At 39.2% G+C, this 21883-nt stretch overlaps 1 protein-coding gene across 11 annotated transcripts in view; it reads right to left on the reverse strand.

The window, feature by feature from the left end:
• CadN (neural cadherin) overlaps positions 1-21883 on the reverse strand; it is a 192759-nt gene that overhangs the window by 141788 nt on the left and 29088 nt on the right. For 6 of the 11 annotated variants that reach the window (XM_088036179.1, XM_088036175.1, XM_088036177.1 and 3 more), the window contains exons 4-8: positions 7662-8100; positions 7338-7554; positions 6270-7289; positions 4076-4267; positions 2240-2430 (exon numbers count right to left, since the gene is read on the reverse strand). In XM_088036179.1, coding sequence (XP_087892305.1) covers positions 2240-2430; positions 4076-4267; positions 6270-7289; positions 7338-7554; positions 7662-8100 — 2059 coding nt within the window. Of the gene's footprint in view, positions 1-1873; positions 2065-2239; positions 2431-4075; positions 4268-6269; positions 7290-7337; positions 7555-7661; positions 8101-21883 lie in introns of all 11 variants that reach the window. The other 5 variants (XM_088036180.1, XM_088036176.1, XM_088036178.1 and 2 more) reach the window with 1 other exon arrangement.

Genomic DNA, 21883 nt, shown 5'->3' on the forward strand with positions numbered 1-21883 from the left:
ATCGAAAGAAAAATCTACAAAAACGCCTACGTTTTGATCATGCACTGAAAATTTCAGTTTCTTTTCATCGTGGTTAGCGGCAGTGCCTGTGTCGTATCCTGCAACCCTGGCGTGATTTTAGTAGTTATGATGGGGGATGAGTTAACGTGTCACGCACTGCCAATTTAATTCTAGCTATCAGACCTGTCAGTCAGCTACTGTGATGACAACACCCGCAGGAGCATCGTGAATAACGTCTTAATCGACAGTAATCGTAATTAATACTAAAAATGATTTACAAAATAAAATACTAAATGAGTGAGAACTGGAACTTGGTTCGGGGCGCTGAATGTTGTTGAGGTGTTGCATTGACCCCGAGCCCCAAGCTTGTGAGAATTGCGTGTGGTGCAGGCATCAACAACATTCAACGAATTAGGAACAGAGTTACAACGGAGGACTACACACCCAGAGCTACGGAAGGGAGGAGGAAAAGGAGCCGACTGGTGGCAGGACTCAAAATTAAACGTCAACCCGAAACAAACCAATGAACCTAATCAATAATAGACGTGAAAAGTTTCAGTGAAGTGTTATCTGTTTAGTACAAACAGGACAAAAAGTGGTAGCACTACGATTCTTTCTATGGTTTTTGGACTTGATGCAACGAAACAATACACTCAGAATAATGCAACAAAACAAAAATAACAAAAATGTTATTAGGTAATTTATTCCTGCCAAAAATTTGTATTATCCTGATTAATTTGTAATTTGAATAATTTTGGGTTACTCGCATGCCAAAATTGAATATTAACACGAATATCATTTTGCATTCCGTTGGAAGCAAAACTAAAACTCATAAATTTATAATGACATGAATTTCTTTACCTATCTGCATTGACAAGACTGAAATAAATATGGAAATGACCAAATATCTGTGATTTTTCCCATTAAATTATCTATCAAAGATCTATATAAAGAGTAATAAATTTATATGTAAAATTAAAAAATTACAAGACACTAAAAGTTCACTCAAATGTTTACGATCGTCAAATTTTTATTCTTGTCGTTGCTTTCAAGATTTTTATTTACAGTAAATGCATAAAAAAGGACGCATGCAAAACTTTTATTAGAGTTGCTTTAGAACATTTTTACCGATGCTACCTTCAAGCATATGCACAAATAATATTTGTAAGTTACCTACATACATAACTTGCTACATAGCATATTGTCGATAAGTTAGTAAGCCTTCTAAATTGTTTCCACAAACCCAAACTACCGCTTTAAGGCTTTTACTTAGAAACTATGCTGTAAGTTTACTTTATTATAGTTAAACGTATAGCAGGTTTATAGCAAGTTTGCAGGTTCGTCGTCTGATACAGCATTCAAATCTTTTCTTAAATATACGAAAAAACAGTAACAAACAATAAATATGGTTGCGTCGGTTAGTTACAATTATTAGCAATACATAAAGAGATCGATATGAGTGAAAATGATTATAACAGAACAACTAGAACATTTAAACAAGACCATGTGGGTTAATCTAGACACAATACAGGTGATTTTTCCGATCATTGCAATTGAAGAAAGCAAGCAAAAATAATGGGGTAAAAGAGGAATATAAAATTAGACACAATAAATGTTCATTTTTGGAGTACAGTAGAATTTGAACTTTTATTGTAGATGGGTTAGTATGTTATAAAATGGTGATTTCTTTCGGGTTTAGTGTTTAATTTTGAGTATATCCTGAGTGTTCGATTCTGGTGGAGTTAAAGAGCGCGTGCGGGCTCTCGTCGACTCGGGTGAAGCGTGCACAAACAGACGAGATGGTGCCGTGCAGCTCGTGCTGCTGCACGGGCCTCACATCGACATATGTCTGGGTGAGACTGGGGGCACAGACCTGGCCTTGACCGAAACAACCTTAGCCCCCACCGGGAGATTCTCCCGAATGAAGATCGGCCCGTAAACAACGTGATCCCAAACAGGCGGGTTGTTAGCGCGATCCACCACGTCTATCTGGACCTCCACGGATCGGGAGAGGGGAGGATAGCCTTTGTCTTGGGCGGTGGCCTCCAGCTTGTACGTCTCTCGCTAGGGCCGCCGGGAACATCACACCGACAGTTAGTGGGGCCCCGCGAAAAGGGGGATGGTGGTGGAGGAGTCCTGGCGCGTCGCGGGCCCCGGTCTGTAATTCCCCGCGCGACGCCCTCCCACCCCCGGACCGAAGGCCTGCGACGCCCACGTCGGCGCCGACGACGATACCAACCTGGCCTTGACGGAAGTCACTACAGTACCCACTGTGACATTTTCTCTGATGTGAATGGGGCCGTACGTGTTCACGTCCCAGAGGGGCGGCTTATTGTTCCTGTCTACGACGTCTAATTCAACGTCCACGTCCGCGTAGGATGGCGGCTCGCCTCGGTCTGATGCGCGCACGCGCAGTCGATACCTGTCTCGCTAAACACGGGCACGGTGAGGTCAGGGCACGAGGACAAACCAAAAGAACACACTCAATCAAACGAAATTATGATGCGAACCAAAAGGATAAACGACAACTCAATCACACAACTGAACAAATCAAGAGCAAAATGACGTCCGATCGGACGAGCTATGCACTCCCGATCGGTTGGTTATAAATGGTACTGGTACTTGGTTTCATTTATCTTGCGACTGCGTTTCGATCAGATTATGCACAGAACAACCTAAGCCCAAAATTCCATCAGCCGAGTGCCGAACCTAAAGCATCACCACATAGTCTCTAATACAGACAAATCCCTTTTGTCTAAACATAAGCCAATTGGTGTGTGTGTGGTTCCTGAAACGCTAATTTTTTTAAACATGCCAACTATAACAAACCAAGAGTCAAAATAAACTTAAAAGAAGCAAAATAAATGGTTCATCGAGCAGGCAAGATTTTAACAATTTCAAATTTCTGAGCATAAACCTCATAGAAACGCAATCTCTGTACAGAAGCAGGGGCGACACGTCGGTGAAAGCGACCAGCACCCTCACCGGCGCTGCGATCTATCTACAGCGCCCCTGTACGGAAAGGGGCCCAAAACTCCCCCTTTCGACCCTTACTTACTGGATAGCATCCCTGCTTTTCCGGTCGGTGGTAACGGTGAACAACAGAAAAAGTGCAATTAAATCAAAAAACAAAAACATATACAATAATATAGTATCATAATAACAATATGTAAAATAAACTGAAAAAGAAAAAATCTCTTCATCTGTAAGCAGGCATTACATGCAAAAAAAGTTCCAAAAAACGTATTGGTGGGCAGGGCGGGAGCAAGGATGTGCAAAAATGTCTCTTTATGATCCTCTCTCTCTCTAGTAAACGACCTTCAAAAACCGTTGGACGTTTATAAATATTTGGTTAGTACGCCGCCCCATACACAGGTTAAAAATGTCACAATGTTTGAGGGCCGCAAGAGGTCTCAGTGCCCAACCCCGGGTTTCAAAAACCGGCCTCCTGCGACTCTCGTGACCAAAATACTATTTGCGTCGGTACGCTCCTCCTGCAAAAAATCACTCAAAAATCACAAACACTGCAAAAAATACAGGTTCAAAAAGTCATCTGGCAAAAAAGAATTATTTACAAAAAGTCTCTCTCTCCGGACCAAAAATCTGGTAGTAGCACCTGGCGTCAAAAACAAAACAGCTTTCCTTGCTACTCCAAAATATAAAAGGATGTATCAGTAGAGCCGGCGTTTCGACGCCGTCTCGACCATCTTCACGAGTTCAAAGCAACCCGTGAAGACATCCGGTCGAGACGCCGCCTCAGGCCGAAAAAACTCCAAACGAAATGTACAGTACTGGTAATGTTAACGTTATGCAAGGTGTGCCGTATAAACAAACTTATTGAATAAAAGTTAGAGATCAGTGCACTCGATCTACGTAAAGATCGATCAGAGCAACTCAAAGTAAGGTGCGCTGAAAATGAAGAAAGAAGCAGCTATTTTCCACTCGTACCTAGATGATGGATCAATCTGCAGACGAGGAACCTTGGACTGACGGCTCTGAAACGTCACACAACCACGCACACCATTCACACAGCCTAAACCTAAATCGGACTTTACAGCCTAGAGGAAATACTTACGTCCAGCGCTTTTTTCAACACTATCCAACCCGATTCGGGTTGGATTTCGAAATACTCCAAGTCTGCGGCGTTTGAACCGGCATTTAAGGTGTACACTATGGCACCGTTGTTATCGGCATCTTCGTCGGAAGCTGACACGCGAAGAATGTTTGTGCCTATGCTGGCGTCCTGCTTCACGTTCTCCACGTATTTCTAAAAAACGCCATCAGGTTAAAATGTTACAAAGAAAATCGGGGTACTTCTGGTGCCAAGAAATCAACAAATAATAAGAAAATTAAGTGCAACAGTGAAATGACGTCAACACTATTCAGATTTTCTGTTTGAAATGGAAATTTAAGACATCATCACCATTTTGTGACGATGAGAAATTTTCATCATCACAGAAATTAAAATTACAAAATTTGCCTCTTCTGCTTTGAAATATTGCAAATGGGGAAGTTTTTGTATTCTTCATGCAATCCAACAAACGACGCGCAAGGAAAAAGTTTCCCATTAATCCAGGGCTCAATTTCTTTTGCTTTGTGCTATTTTTTATTATCAATATCTAATAAATTAATTCATTTTTGTGTATGACTTAATTAGCTTAGAAATGTATCCAATAAGCAATAGTTTCCTACATCTAGCCATCAATGAAAAGGTACGATCGGCTTGCGAGCGTTTTTGCTATAAAAACTACTAAGTTGAAGATAATGCGAGCCAATGAAATAATTCTTTTTTTGAAGGTAATCCGACTTTAATCACATTCTCCATTTTGCTATAAAGAAAGGGTGGATCTTTACATGCGAATTTCTAATATTTGTCTTTTTAGCTCTAGAATTTTGAAATTTGGCACGATTAATAAGCTTGTCAAAAGTAGCCCCTCTGCTAAATTTTATTAATTTTATTTATTTTCAACCTAAAATTTTTGGTTTCTCCAATAAAAGTCCCTTTTGCTTTAGAATTTTCATAACATCAGACTTCAAAAGCATTAAATTTATTCCCTTCATCTCAGAGGGATATGAAACGCTCTGGCAAAACAAATAAGTCTTGTAGAAAACAGACTGTTATTCTCAATGTTTTACTATCATTGCTCCTTTTATGCAGCTTTATCGAAGATATTCAATATTCAGTAAACATGTGTTTGTTTGTTCAACGCAAATAACAGGTATAAATCTCCGTAGAACAAATACCTACAAACATCAATCAATAAAACAGAGATGAATTCGTTCCAAATTGATTTTGTTGAAATTTCAAATAGTTAATAGAAGAAATACTATTTGTCATGAAATAATTAGAAAATTAGGAAATTTTTGAACGATTTTACTTCCAATATGCACGTTTTATTGATTTGAAACTGTTCAAATTTGAATAAAAAAAATTGCACAGTAAGACTGTAATTTGGGTTGCAGAGTCTATTTGTTCAGCACCCTTTATGAAGCTAAATCAAAGCATGGCAATCATTCTAATTTATGCTAGATTACAGTGTTGGACTTCGGTGATAGAACCTGCACATTTGTTTACATTACAAACTCTGGTAACACGTACATTTGTCAACGTAGGCGACAGTTATTGAGTTAAATTACACTGTTTCATTTGGTATTTTACATTACTCAAAATAATAAAAACTCAAGACTGCATTGTATTTTATAGAATTCGGCTACTAAACTATACCACTTTTTATATAGAATTTTCCCCCTCGCATGGTTAGTTAATCTTAGTAGTACAAACGAAAAGCAATCAACCAAGAATGGTGGCCAAGGTCACAGCAGCCGTCTCTTTAATGGGCTTTCAGTTTGATCATAAAAACAAGCTTAATTTTCAACATTGTTTTTCGAGAATACCATGACTAAAGTTCACAGATCGGAAATCTTTCTTTAATCGTCTGTAATAGCTTCATTACAAACAATAAAATTAAAGTAAATACAGATTCGTTCCAGCATTTCCTGTCTCAACAATGTTACAAGGCATGTGAACCCGTAGGTTGTAAAATCCATTGAACATTAATCACATGACGCTGCAATTTTTTTCATGACGCTGCCAAAAATCGGTCTGTTATTTTAATGAATGATTTATTAGAAAAAACAGTGTTGTTGCGACCCCCGCAATAATAGAAATAATCTGAATAATGTATGACGCATTGCCTCATTCACGTGTCACCCCTCAAAAATCCATCAGAAGTTCCTCAGCTTTGTGCTGTGCCCCAAATTCGGCGTACCTGTCTGTCAAACAATGGCGGGTTATCATTAACATCCGTGATTTCGACCGTGAACGAACAAACACCCTCCAATGAAGGCTCGCCTTGATCTGTAGCCTTGACTGTGACGGAAACAAATTTGCCGTCATCCCCTTCTCTGTCGAAGACCTTATTCGTGGAAACCTCCCCCGTTTCCTCGTTCACTGTAAACTTGGTGCCTTTCTGGTTCGGCTGTTGTACAATGGAATATTTGACTTGGCCGTTCACCCCCTTATCTTCATCAGTCGCGTGCACTTTAATAACCGGAGAGCCGTTGGGCGCCCCTTCCTCCACTTTGGGGTAGTAGGTGCCACAGTCTTTAAAAATGGGCTTGTTGTCGTTGACGTCGGTGATAAAAACGACGACAACAGCCGTGCTGGTATGTATCGTCTGATCGCCGTTGACACAACAAGCGCCATCATCCATTGCTGTCACATTCAATTCATACTTGTCTCTGTCCAAAGAGATCGACTTGCTGTGCAATCTAATTACTCCGGTAATCTCCTCGATGACAAATTGGCCCGAACTTGTGCCGCCCCCAACAAAGCCGAATCTCACGTTATCCCCGTCTTTGTCAGACGCGACGACTGTTGTTACAAGGGTGTTAGGACCCGCGTTCTCATCCACGTTCGGTGTATAGACTTGCTGCGAAAACTTGGGCTCTTCGTCGTTCTTGTTCTTCGTATAAACTCTTACTGTAGCGGTACCGGTTTTTGCCGGCTCTCCCTTATCTTTCGCAGTCACCACGAACTCGTAGTAAGCATTATTGTTATCGGCATCCAGTTGCTTATTATTCGAGATAATTCCACTGGGATCCACGCTAAAGTGGTCATCCGAAACCAAATACTCAATTTCTGCATTAGCTCCACTGTCCGCATCCATCGCTTTGACCTTAAGAATACTCGTACCCGGAGGAATGTCTTCATCGACATTATGAGCTTGGTAATCAGGAAGTTCAAACTTGGGGGCGTTATCGTTGACATCAGTCACGCGGATTGTTAGCTAAAAGTACAAAAATTAGAACTGAGGAAAAGGGGTCGATTGAGGTACCTCGACTGATGTTGAAAAGCCTCCGGAATCTTCCGTAGCAGTGACGACAAGCGAGTAGACGTGGGGCTGACGCAAATCCTCAAAATCTAATTCCTTGGCTAGCTTAACGATTCCGGAAGTTGGACCGATGTTGAAAGTTCCTGCTCCTTGACCCTGAGCTTTGAGGGTGTAGCGGATCTCGCGATCGGCGAACGACTTCGCTTTCACGGAGATTATGCTGCAACGAAAATACATCAAAACATGTTCTAATAAAAATCTAAAAACTCTGCATTAGTTATTAGAGAAAAAAACTGGTCTTGAGTGCCACTCCCGCGCAATACTCACTCAGAGTCTTTCTTCTGGTTTTCCGGTATTTCCGCTTCATAGCTGGGCATATAAAACTGAGGGGCCCTTTTCCCCCCAACAATCGACAACCTTTCTTCCGGTGTGGACTGGAACCTCCTTTCATCGACACGTCCGTTCTGGTCTTCAGCTTTGACGTACAACACATATTCCATGTCCAACTGGAACACATCAGTACCTCTCGTCCGGACCACACCGGATCTTTCGTCAACTTCAAAACGCCCTCCCGTCCGGTCCCTTACGATAAAATAATGGATGTTATGATCCGTGTCCGGATCTCGTGCCTGTAGAGTGAAGACGGGTGTGTTTGGAGGAGCATTCAGTTGAACCACAGCTTGCATGGGCAATGGGCGGTTAATGAAATAGGGGGGCTCATCGTTGACGTCTCTCACGTGGATGATCACACGCTGATTGTCGGTGTCTGGAGGAGAAACAAATTCCGGTTATTAAATGGACGCATCCGGAGGGAAGAATTATGGTTATGGCTGGTTTTCATAATTACGGCGCACGGGCGTAGATATAATTAAATAGTTAATTCAGTTTAAATAATTTGAAAACAGTTTAATGAATCAGTCAAATTAATGTTATTAATTTTTTAATTACGTGCGCTTTGCTTTAAATCTCACAATAATGTCATGCCAGTGGGATACTGTAACACCTCTTGTATTGTTTGAGAAAACGCTTGGTCCTCCGTCGGAGGTCCTCCATTGCTTCGCAGTACGTTAAAGCACAAAGGACGCGCCACAAATTAAACTGAATTATCCTGGCACCGCCCAGAGGGTGAAAAAACGGCGCGAATAAGCTTACGGAGGGATTTGAGTCGGTAATGCTCTTATTAAAAATCACTCAAACTTTTTTTATATACTTACAACGTAATCCTTTTGTGAAGAGGCAGCGTGAAAAAGAAACGAAAACCATCAATAACAGGATCAAACTCGCGTACAAATTTCATGAATGGACTTTTGATTGAGTGTTGTGACCACCGTGACGGTAAAAAAAGTTGTTTGTTGTGTAATGTCACGATGTTAATGTTATGTAAATGCGTTCGGTCGGGATTCCTTTACTCCTACGCTATGGCGCTTCGGAGGAGAATTGGGTCTGTGGTCCATTGTTGGACCAACATGGACCGGATCCGCATATGCATCAAGTCCATTATGTCGCCGCACTTCGACTATACACAACGAGATTAATATCTCTATCAATTATAGTGTTACTAATTCGGTTCTATTACTGATGTGATAATGGAGGCGTCCATTTGCTAATAAAAATTTACGCAGCTATAATTATGAGGGCCAACTTTCGAGTTCATAAATTTCCGTTAAAAAACTGATCCAACAGGTAAAATGCGAACTTTATTCATCAGCGGTGATTAATTGAACTTAAAAATAGAGTCTGAATGTGTAGTTTCGGGCAAATTAATGCTGTCACTTTTAATAGTTCAACGAAAAAAGGATGTGCATGTTATTTGCACTTTACAAAACGGTTCGTGATCGAGGAATATCGTCTAGAATAATTAGATTATATGCAATATCACACCGTTACATAACTTCGAGGTTTTTACCTCCTAACACCTAATGTTCCAAGCCTTTCGTGACTGTAGAAACACATTACATCACACAAGAAGTACTCTTGAGATTCCTAGCGTACTTAGTTCTTGTTTTCGGCGTTATTTCTCGGCTCTTCACGGCACAACAGCAAATATGTTTCAAATATCATCGAGCTTAAATCTCATTGTGAATGTTGTCTTTGATTCCGGAGACAATTACGTTCGAAACCTTTGTCTGATAAACAACAGAACTTGAGACTCACTGTGGAAGAGCGAAGTTGAAAGAAAAGACGCAAGACGAAATTTGTATACACTATCAAAAGTGTGTTAGTGGCATTGCTATAAAAATATCTGCAATGACTGCGTGGAAACTTTACCACTGCGGGCTTAACAAGACCGTGTTCATTTTGCGCATAGGAGTAATAAACCAGTGATAAAAACAAAGATAAATTGTAAGAAACAAGCTTGATGGCCGTTTGACAATGTTGAAATGTCGTGTTTGCATTTACCACTTGTGCATAAAACTAGCGCCGTCGCTACGACTCTTCATCACGCATTTATGACCTACCGAATGTGAGTAGTATTCCTGAAAACAATTCCGTTCATGCAAACTGGCGTAATTAAAATCTAAGCGAGTTACACAACCATATTTCTCGCTCGCAAATTCGGTTTGTTCTATTTCACAAAAACTCGAGTAAGCTCCAAATAAATGAGGATAAAATGGAATCCACTCTTAAATTGAAATTAATTAACACCACACGAAATGAAGCTGTTAGAATTAATGAGAGAAAGCTCCTGCAGCAGGACGTAGGTAGCGCACCAACTTAATCGCAATAACCTTTCCAAATATTAAAAAAGTTCAAGCAGTAAATGTCGCCTTGAATCTCGGCAGCGGACCACACATCAACAATTCCATAAAAGTAATTTATGCAGATGGCACAAGCAATAAATCATAGGACCGAAAGTCGATGTTTGCAAACTTTGAGAAAATCCAAGGGATCAAGATAATAGCATTTGTGTCTTGTATATTGGAGAAACTGAATTTTTACGTGAACTTTGAACACGTTTCTTTCACAAACCGTAACATCGATCGTGAGCAGATAATTATTGACAAATTCCGCGATTCCATCTAAGATTCGCAACGCTCGAATGACGACAACCTTTGACACGAGGGCTCCTGAGGCTTCCGCCTCGTCATTACTGGAGAAAAATCGGCTTCTCCAGAATCACCTTACGGGGTATTATTATGACGAATGTACAAGACTCCAGACGTCACGACACTCAATTATACTGAAATATGGAGTGGCGTCGTGGGCGTCATTGTCGGCTTCTCTCCATGTGAATTGAAGAGAACATAATTAATTTTAAACATAGGCGCAAAGCTTGTTTTTGTTGACTGCATGTAGAGATATTGTTCAAATTCGAGCGCTGCTGCAAAGATGACTTCTACTGGAAACAAATATTAATTGGATTCCGTTTTTTAATGTTTTAATAAAGAAAATCGCTCGGCCTTTGAAAGAGCCACTTGTTATAATGCAACCACGAATCGGAAAATGGAAAATACACATTTTATAATGAATATTCGAACTGTTTCCAATTGGTGGAAATACCTTTAATGGAAAAAATCAAGAGCAGAAACAAGCGTTAAAATATTTCTCTCTTCTCTGCAACCCCAACAGTTGCTGAATGCTCAATGTTTAATCTCCCCGGGAAAATGATGAATTGTATTCACGGATCCACCACTTCTTCCGATGTCTTTCTTGGAATATTCCATTCCCTTTCCCACCCCTCGCATAAATTTTTAAATTTCATTAAAATCGCTGTGAATAAAAGAGTTGCAACACGAAACTACTCTCTGCTTTCAAGGAATCGATCCTTCGAGGTGCAATTGAACAAAAATGAACATCGCCACTGACCTGAATTTCCAACCTTCAACAAGAGAAACGTGAGTTTAACACTTATGAGCTTACCGTCTGTGCGATAAACAAACTCAAACCGCCCTCCATCTCCCGAGCAAACAACAAGATGCAAATTCCCTCAGCATGAAATAAAATAAACATCCACTAATCCGATTGCATTACGGAAGATAAACGCTTTGAGAGAGAGAGATTTTTAATTGATTATTGAAAAGTTGAGCGGGGGCACGGTGACACAAACAAACGAGATAAGAAACGAAATGGAAGACGTATTACAGACAACAAAAGGAAGAGAAATGCGGAAAGATAAACAACACTTCTCAACAGTTTAAACCGCAGTTTACATGGACCGTTACTGGAAAACCTGCAACGATTTTACTTTTTCTTTCACGAGTCTCTGGATAATTAATATTGGAAGAAAAATTCAGAAGCGCGTTTATTAACTTTGAAACTTTTTGTCCCAAACTAAGAAAGAAACCAAAAAAACAATCGTCGTGAACAATTGTGTTGATAGCGCTTCGTTATAAAGTTAAATATTAAAAAGAACCAGAATAACACCGAGCTTCTTCCTTCCGTTTGTGTTTTGTCGCCAATTAGACTACCGACTTGAAATTTAATAATGAAGAGATTTTTTCCGCTTCGACATCTCCGAAGGAAAATTATCAGAAACAATTCGTTGAAAGATATCAAACACACATTTATCAAAAAGTCTGCTAATTAGTGTGGAATAGTTGCCGTCCGCCCCAGAAGTAATTCAAGTAAGTGGTCCTAAACCTAACGACCACAGTCGTCCGTCTCAATTATGTTAAAATGGTGCATGCAGTGGGCACATTGCACGTCACTGTCGACAAATGCACACTAATTACTAATTAGTAGAGAACTACGTTCTGTTTTAGCACAGACATCGATTTTCCGCCACTGCGACTGGTTTTCCAGACCATTGAATTCATAAATTTCGAAATGGAAAGAGAGCTGACGAGATAGTAGGCCTTGTTAGCTGTCCCCTGATTGTCTTATTTCATACTTAAATCCATTTGGGCAATTACCCAGATACGAAAAATTGGTGATTTATATTTCGAACGTATGGGGAAATCACCGTGGAAATGGCTTTTTGTCGACGCTTCGTTCCATCACATTTTACGAAATTGAAATTCATTATAATAGTACAAAATTTAATATGCGAGAGAGGACTGAATTTATTACCCCAACAAATTATGCAGCCGGTTAAATAAATAATGGAAATGTACGTCAATAATTTTATATTGATTTAGATACGAATATGGAGTTTCAGAGCTTCAGCGAGCGGTGACTAGTTAGCAGGGGATTTTAAATCCCTCGTTGAAAACTATTTTCGATTTACACGAATTAGTCGGAGCGACTAATTATCAAAAATTATTGCACCAAAACGGAAAATAAACAAGACCCCTCGCCCTTTAGAGAATGAATATCAATTTCAATCGTGGACGTCGTCCGCTCCACATGTGACCGAAACTAAATAGACATTCACTGCAAACGTCCGAGTTTACATATTCTCTCTATCCAAGTAACTAAATTGATTGTTTGCGGTCAGCCGTGACCCTGATTCACCCTTCTGTCCCACATCTCGCCACAGCGTTAACACCCTCTCTATCCGAAGAAGTGTCAGTCTCTGCATCCACCCAAATCCTTTTAAAATATGACCCTTGGTCAGTTAAAACTGCCAGGATAGGGGTTCGATGTATATAATCCGGTTATAAGCGATGACCATTTAACGAGGCTTTTAAATTAGCGGCTGCGTCCAAGCCTCCAGCTATTGTAATAATTACAAGTGGCGTTGTTAATGTTAGCAGCTGGATGAGTCAAACTTCTAATCAGATTAGGGACCCTCCCTGACCTGTGTGTAAGTTGGCTACGACCCCCGGATGAAGCCCAACTTAATTCCAAAGACCGTTTTGGGGTTAAGAGAGAAAACGTTCGCTTGTTTTGGGGAAAACTTGCTAAAATAAGAAAACGACAAAAGACGCTTTGTTGCAGGGTTGAGTCGACGCCAACAGAAGTTATTTTGTTTTGGTGAAAATCAATTCGGTATTAGTTTATTGTTGGCATATGTCGCGGCCAGACAACTTAACTTGGCGGAAGTTGGAACAAGAGCGCCATCTTAGCTGACGGGAATTTGTAAGGTCATGTCGCTGTTGATGCCTTTTTCTTTTCACTGCCTCAAATTGTTTCAAGAATCAAATTGATTGTTAGAGTGACACAATGTCCGTTCGCGGAAAAGTAATCAGTCTTTATTTAAAAAGAAGTAAAAAAATGGGAATTTTATTGTAAGTAGGAAATAAAAGGGGTGTTAAATGAAAAATTGGGTCTATTTAAACACTCAAGCACCGAGGGTGAATTATAATTATTACCAGACATAAAAAGCATTCTTATTATGTAGTTCGTTCCAGTTTTAATGCACTTTTTGTGCAAAATACTAATCTTATGCTTCAGTTTTAAAGCTCTTGGAAAAAACCTTAAAACATTTTATACATTGAAGCTCAACCTCAAGCGAATAAGTTGCACTTTGAACCGTGTAATATGCCGTAAAATGGTTTTATACAGAAGCATTAAAATGAGCTAAAATTTCTTATTGAGTTGCAACCGTTACCGTGCACAAGTAAAAAAGAAACGTTTCGGTAGTGCAAGATAAAGTGAGTATTGTAACAAAGATATTAAAAAAAAAACAGTAAAGTAATTCAAATTTTACATTCTAGAACAGGAATCATTCAAAAGTCTCTTTATTCGGTTTCAATTTTTGTAATTTTGTAGCAATGTGATATATTTTAAATTAAAAATATATTGTCTGAAATGTAAGATGTATTTCTCACATTTCCATCTAAGCTTCAATTACTTAATAAGGAATTACATTAAAGCAACTCTCGAAAGCGGCATTTGTTGGAGAGACGTAAAATCCTTCAATGCGAAATTAGGTCGATAAACCATCTAAAACTGAATTAGAAATGTTGATCTATCACGACAAAAAATTCTTTGACAACGTAAATTTTAATGTTCGAATTTTATATAGTATTTCCCTAAGCAGCCAGTGTAAGCTGACTTTTTTGCCGCACTGCGAACCCAAAAGCAGGCGGAAAAAAAAGCATTTTAAAATTAGTAATTATTTTCCTACGAAAATGCGTTGCATTTCCATAATCTAGTTCGATTTATTTTCCACATTTAAACGAATGTCCTAAATATAAAGTGGTTTAGTAAATCCGTGTCATCGAGGGACAGATGAAGGTTAAAATACAACAACGTCCCATGTCTTGCTAATGAAAATTGTTAGTCTACCCCGATTGTTCAAATTTACCCAAGTTTCATCTGTTTCCCTAATTACGGAGTCGCTCCCTCTGAATGACTCAGCTCGTCCGTAAAGATTGGCTTTGACACTGGCACATGACCTTAAAATTAAATGTCATTTGTAACGATAATGTTTATCTGGAGCAACGCACTTTTCACGCACGCTTAATACATTACGCATGTGTTTTCCGGAAAATGAACCGATTTTTTGCGCGTCATCCTGTTTGGCAATCTGACAGCAATCTGCTCGTGAAAGAAAAAAAATCGTCGACATGTTGCCATTTGTTTCCGATCTTTTATTATGTAATAAAGGTTTATTTTAGCTCTCCAAGTACAACGACCCTCTAACATACGCCCAACAAAACAAACTGTAGGTTTGTTTATTTCCAATCCCTTTTGCGGCCAAAATAGCAGGCGGAAATCACCAGTTGAACTTTACCACCGTTGCACTTTGATCATTTTTCCTTCATAGGATATTCAACACCATTCCGACACATGAACGGTCTAATTGCCCGAATTAATCAAGCTCCGAAGTTGCACAAGTTCTTCGTGCGCTGAATATCTAGAGCACCCCCTGAAAAAATGTCGAGGTATTTAGCAACACACCCTCGAATCAGAGAGAGCAAATATAAACGCACGCGAACACTCCATGAATAAAAAAGCAGCGTCCCGTTGAATTTAAAGCCCAGGTTTATTGAAATTTTATTGGCGTGATTAGGTCAAAAGTGATTACAGCGTCGCGGGAAATGGCGCGAAGTAATTAATTTAAGGGCGAAAGAACGAAATGTAAGTGGAAGTCCTTAGGGATGCAAGAGGCGGTCTTGTGTGCCACGCGATAGGAGGGCATTAACTCTGGACTGCCTTTAAGGTGAATGTCTTCATTTTGGACAGAAAACGAAGGGAGAGTTTTCCGACAGGGGCTTTCGGCGGCGGCGGCGGGCAAATGAGACGTGACGGGGAAATGTTGCAGATGGATTTAAAACTCTAGGGAAGACACTACGGCGCTGGTCAACCAATCATATCCAAGCGTCAATTCAAGATTTCAAACAATTTTTTGTCTCTGGTCGATAAAACAAAGTCAAAGCAAACACAAAGACAGCTGTAAACATTTACCCACATCCCTCCGTACCGAAAAAACGCTTTCTTTACAAGTAGCATCTGTTAAAATACGACTGCAAGCTTCTATGTACATCTTTCTCTTTTTGTGATTACACGGATTTAGTCCGGTCCCGGAGGATTCCACTCGATTATATCGATAATGAGATCTCAAATGAACACACACATTTTAAAATAAATATCAAAAAGTTTTTATCAACGAACGTGTGTTTCATTTGGAGAGGAGTTTCAGGTTAATATCGAGTATTAGTACATTGTTCGAGTTTAAAATAGGACGGAACTGTGTGGGGACGATTAAAAAACTCATTTCCACGACTGGGTGGTCGCGTTGTGATGACTTTGACTACAAAACTTTAAGTTTTAATTCCGGTGTTGGAGCATATTCAAGTGGATTTTATCACTCGAGAAGTGGGAAAGTTTTAACTTTCTTGAAACTTGCTCGGTTAATTTTTTACTGAAAATGCTACAATTTCCTGTGGTAGACGTAATCTCTACTTGAATCAATAAAACGAATATCCTTATTTCTCTCGTGCCTTATCGCGGTTTAGATGAACATGTTCCATCAGATTTGAATTTTCAGTCAGCGTTTCAGAGCGGTTTTCCCACATAGTTCCAATATCTAGTAATGAAAATCGCTATCCATGTTAGTTGATCTATGAGTTAATCCAATTTGGAAAAAACTGCGTCATTGTGCACAGTAGCGATCATAACGATTGAACATTCCCGTTTTTTTTTCAATATTGTGTTAGTGGCAACAATAGCAACGTGGGTTCAAAAATCCGGGAAAAAGCTTTTCTATCTAGTTACTCGAAAAGCGCAAACTAATCGGATAATACGATAATACGTTCAGTTGTAAAAACTTATCAGAGATTCTTTCGCGAGCAAAGCTTTTGTTGGAACAACACCTACAGCGCAGAAATAAAACCATGGAAAATCAGAGCAGAGATTTCTCCCACACTACTAAAAAAGCTCAATTAATCGGACTAGATTACGTAGTTTATTTCTGTAAGTCTGGCTACTACTAAAATTGAACGAACTACACCTTTTCTTGATAAGATCGAGTTCTTTTAATTGGTTTGTAAGGTAACAGAAAGAAAAGTTACGGAAACGTAGCATGTGTCCAATTATCTTATAATATACAATGCACAAAAAGTAGAGAAGGAAGTTAGTAATTCTGAGTTCTGTTGTACTGCTTCCATTAATAAAGTGTATAGAGCCGTTCATTTCTTAAGAAATCTTCATTATTTATTTTGTTCAGCTTCTTTTTTTGCATTCACTTTGAAGGAGGAGCTCGATTTAAACTTCTAACTGAAAGACAATTCAAAGGAAAACGTATGAGCCATTCAACCGGACCTCCTTTTTTTTAATTCAACAAAATTTTAGTACTTTCTGGTTTCTCAAGTAAACACACAGTAGATATTTATTTACAATACAGGGACAGAAAAAATCCCAGGGAAACGAGCGGTAATGCGGCTGTAGGTGAGCGAGCTGTCGCTATGAGCTTTTCGCAAGAAAAAATTTGTACATAATTTTTATACTACTTTTTTTATAGTCTCTTTTTATATATTTAAATGATGTTATCACATGCATTTTGGTATTAACTTTGTCACTAAGCACTACTTTTTACAGGCCTACAATTAAACTGAAGAAAAAAAAAAGTAAACCCACTAAACTTTGAAGCAGATAGGTACATTCAACACCATTTAAAAATATCTCCATAGATACACAATAAAAGAGATAAATCTCGTAAAAATAAGCAAATTTCCACTAAAAACTAATGTTTCCGGAGCGAAATTTGTTTATTTTACTGAGAATCCTCTCGTGAGATAAAAATTTCATTATGGTTTCGCACCGTTCGAGGAAGAAAGAGTTTGATACAGCGCGTTTGAATCTTAATTTTTCCGTGGAAAGAAGTAAGATTTTCGCAAATGACTGCTCATATAACGTCGACATAACCATTTGCATTCGGAAATGCCATTTACCAGGCAATTTTCGCGTTGACAGTATACAAAATATGACAAAGCTCTTCCTCTATCCTCCGTAAAACAAGACATTATCAACGAACCGGAAAAACTTGAAAAATGCAAGAAGCGCCTCATTAGCATTCCCTTATTCTTAACGCGTCTCATGAATTTCATTATAAAACCGATCCGATTGTAAATAATTCGAACAAATCGAGTAATTTCGTCCGACGCCTTTTTTTGCAAACTTCGATAAAATGCATAGCGCACGATGCCTAGACAGTTTATAAATAAAAGATGACGAGAAGGGCGCGATGGGCGAATACAATATGGGGGTTGAGGCACCCTGCTCCGACACAATAAACACATTCCTCGTGATTTGGCCGGAGTACAGTTCCGTCAAAAGGACTAAATAATTCAAATTCGACGCTTCACGGAAAACGGGAGCAAGCGAGAAGTGGGTTCTGTGGGAAAATAACGTAACCTAATTTTCGGTTCGCAACAACAATTTGCGTAGAGGGTGGGGGCGAAAAGTTGTCGCGTGAATCGTTGTAAATTACCTCGACAATATAACAGGTCTCGTTACTGTCGCTGTAATTAAGGTGTGATTGGCTGTGCGCTCGGCACGGTTGTAGATATTTATACAGTCGAAAACGAAAGTCCCGCATCAAACTTCAGTGTCAAACAAGAGATTCTCTTTGTTTTTCCGAGTTTACTGAAAGGCCTAAATAATTCAGTTTGGCCACGTCCCCTAAAGGCCGTCTGACACGGTCCACAATTATGAACAAAAATGTGATCAGAATTTGGGATATATTTCTGATTTAAAAAATGAATAGTATTTTTGAAGATATTTTGTGCACATGTATGACACGGCTTCCAAATTCTGTGCTTATTTCTGTTTTTGCGCTTGCGCATTCGAAAATATTTTGACGTTTAACTTAGGGATTTTGTTTTTGCTCAGAAAAAGAGTGCATCAATTCCTGACAATTTAAAACCATAAAAAATATACATATTTTTTTAATTGTTTCATATATAGGTAATAAGATATGGACAACGAGTTGTTTTACTCTTCGGCGATTATAATATCAATTGTGTTAATTTCCCGTGGTTTGCTAAAGTTAAAACAAAAGAGAAAAAAAAAGCGACGACTTTGGTATAGACGATGGTTACAACGACGTCACCAAGGAAAAGATGTTTATTAAACAAAGAGCTGTTAGTGGAAGATCCGAATTTATACAAAAATTTTCTTCGCTTAACAAACGATCAATTTGAATATCTGCTGAAGTTCATAGAACCTCATATATCAAAGCAAGATACTTTAATGCTGGATGTATACTTTTTGTATACATTCAGAAAATTGATCCTCAAAGCACCTGTCTTTATTTCTTGGGTGGTAATATTTGGCCGCAATGGCCTTAATGACGCTTGAATTTTTTCAAGTGCTGCTTGCCGAGCATGCAGATTTTTGTACAGCGGCGTCTTTACGGCGTACAAATATGTATGTTTTTGATATTCTTCAATTAGAAGCGTAACTTGATCTCTAGACCACGAAATTATTATTTGAGCACAACACACGTTAGTTGATTTCAAGCGCAATGACTCAACTTCATGCGCAACTTTGCCGCGCACTTTCTGTACAGAATTCTGGAAGAATTTAGAACATGTTCTAAAAATTTTTCTTCACACAGAATTATGTACAAAATTGTGTGCAAAGTGTGTATGACACGATGAAGATTTCTGGACATAATTTTTCAGACTAAATTCTGTGCATAATTGTGGACCGTGTCAGACGGCCTTAAAACCCAAACGAATTATTCCGGCGTTTGCAAGCAGTGTATTTTCGTTGTAGTTGGAAGTTTTAATGTGATTTTGAAACCGTCTCAGAGATAATTGTGTTTTCTGGTGGATCGTTTAAGAGCATTCATAAAGACAATTTAGTAGTTTCATAAATATCACAGTTCCGGGCCCAACGTGACACGAACGGTTCATTTCGGGACGACGAAAATCTAAGGTCAGATCGGAACAACGATTATTTCCGTCGTTTCGTCATCCTGGAAAAGGACATGAGATGTGCTTTGTCGGCATTGCTGGAGTGGATTCCGAAAATGCCGACGGGACATCAAAAGTGCAGGAATTTACGACGTGTGGCCTTAGACAGGACTATTCGTCCCGGAAAATGAGTTATTCTTATCGCCAACGACACGTGTGGAATTATCGATATAATCCTGATTGATTGGTTCAGTTTTAAGCCTATTGAATCCTCCAATGAAACAATCTCTTTAAAAAATGATGGCAATTCTTCCACCTTTATCGATCGCGTTGTCAATTCGTCAAACAACACTGACGAATGTGTCGCGCACAAAAACTCGGCGTCCCAAAATACATCCCCTTGGCGTCCGTTTTATGGTTCAGAAAAATAAACAGTCTCAGACTTAAACGTATGGTTACAAACGGAACATCCTCGGCTTTATTTCCGTAATCTGCGGCTCAACACCGCCCCCGTTTTGACACCCCCAATACTTATCGCCCAATAACGAATGCTAGTCGTGTGCTTCCTATCAACACCGGACCAACTTCTGATAAAGGAAATCACAAAGTTTGCAATAAGTTCCCGGTTTGAATGGCCACTTCTTGATGAGAATACGTTGTAATATAGGGGAGTCCGGGGTCACGACGCATGCGGTCTCCAACGGGACACCGCTCGATTCGTCTGGTGAGCCGCTTCTAAATTTAGGAACGATTCGATTTGCGACTTTTCGCGTACGCCACTGCTCGGAATTCCAGATATGTTGGCTTAACACCGGGCACATGTATCAGGTGACATCTCCAGGATTCTTGCGAGATGCGACTGCAACAATTAACATGCTGCAAGGCATTCATTGCACATACCGCATACAAGGCGAATTCGCACGCATGGGAATCACAGAATGCGAAAAAACGGTAACAAGAGATGGCACTACCAGTCTTCGATTACGACCAAGCGTCTGGCTATTTTGTATTTATAGCGGAGTTTTCGACGGACTCTGTTAGTTCCGTAAAATTCTCCTTTCATGGATGTTTCCATGCGAAGGCAATTTATTCAAATTGGATGTCACTCGACAAATTGAAGCGGGTTTTTGCCCCACTTGTGCTACGGCTGTTTTGTATCATCTTTCGGAAGAGTTCTTAAATCGGAAACGGTTTAAATATTTACATGTGATTAAAAGAGGGTTCTTTGATGGCCGTTTTTGTGCCAATAATTGTGACGATCGCCCTTCTGGAGCCGCTCTAGTGAAAGGAATTTTTGAATAACAAAAGAACAGTTTAATCACACAAAAGGAAAAAGAAATAAAACACGTGATCGGGACGCGAAAGGAATTTTCAGTAGAAAAGGTTTTATCTCAAACTTATAAAAACAAATTTTACACAAATTATCAAATTTGTACCGAAAAAAATTAATTTGCCCGGGAAAGCTATCATATGATCGTTTCATATGGTGTTATACAGGCTGTCCCAGAACTCGCGCCCCAGAGAAAAAGGGCTTATGGAGGCAAAAATTCTGAACCAAAATTTCGAAACTATAATTTTTTAACTCAAAAAATAACCGAGATAAGACAAAAAAACTGTAGCCAATCCTGAAGCTGAACAGAATTTGAAAATTGGTAACTATGGACACATACTATCATCCATTGGTCAGATGAACATTAGACTCTCGTTGCCTAGGAAATTGGGATGGCCCTTTACTCCACTTCTCGAATAAGCTTTTGGGATTGGTTGTTAACTTTTTATCAGTTCTTGAATACTATTAAACTTAGTCAATTTTTGTTTTGAAATTTACCATCTGTATTGCTGTCGGCATCCTTCCTTGCTCAATGGGGCGCGAGTTCTAGGACATCCTGTATACTATGTGCTACATTCCGAACGCTGTTCGTCCAAATTGCAGTTTACGTTACTAGCATGCTTATTCTCTTTAGGTGCTTGACTGAAATATTGCTACAGTTCGGTGGAAAGGTTATAGGTATATACATATTATGATCGAAATTATTAGATAGTAATTTGCAAAACAGAACATCCAACTAGCTGTATTAGCAATCCTAATATTAGGAATAAATGAGTTGTGACCAAATGAAAACCTCTGCCCCTGGATTATGAATGTTGGATCTTATCCTCCTACCTGATTTTCTTCCGTCTATCTATCTTATCTTTGCCAAAATGCAACCCAACTAACCTAAATCTTTTTTGAGCTGTACTTACCCTGTCGTTATTACATTAAAAACGGTAATTTACAAAATTTACCTTTTTGTTCTGGTTTAGGAGTTTGTTTTTATCTTAAAAATTTAAAAAGCCATTGAAAATAATTTAATAATAACA

The sequence above is a fragment of the Gnatocerus cornutus genome, chromosome 5, assembly GCF_029298725.1.
Source record: "Gnatocerus cornutus isolate USDA-ARS CGAHR chromosome 5, icGnaCorn1.1, whole genome shotgun sequence".
Taxonomy (NCBI): Eukaryota; Metazoa; Arthropoda; class Insecta; order Coleoptera; family Tenebrionidae; genus Gnatocerus; species Gnatocerus cornutus.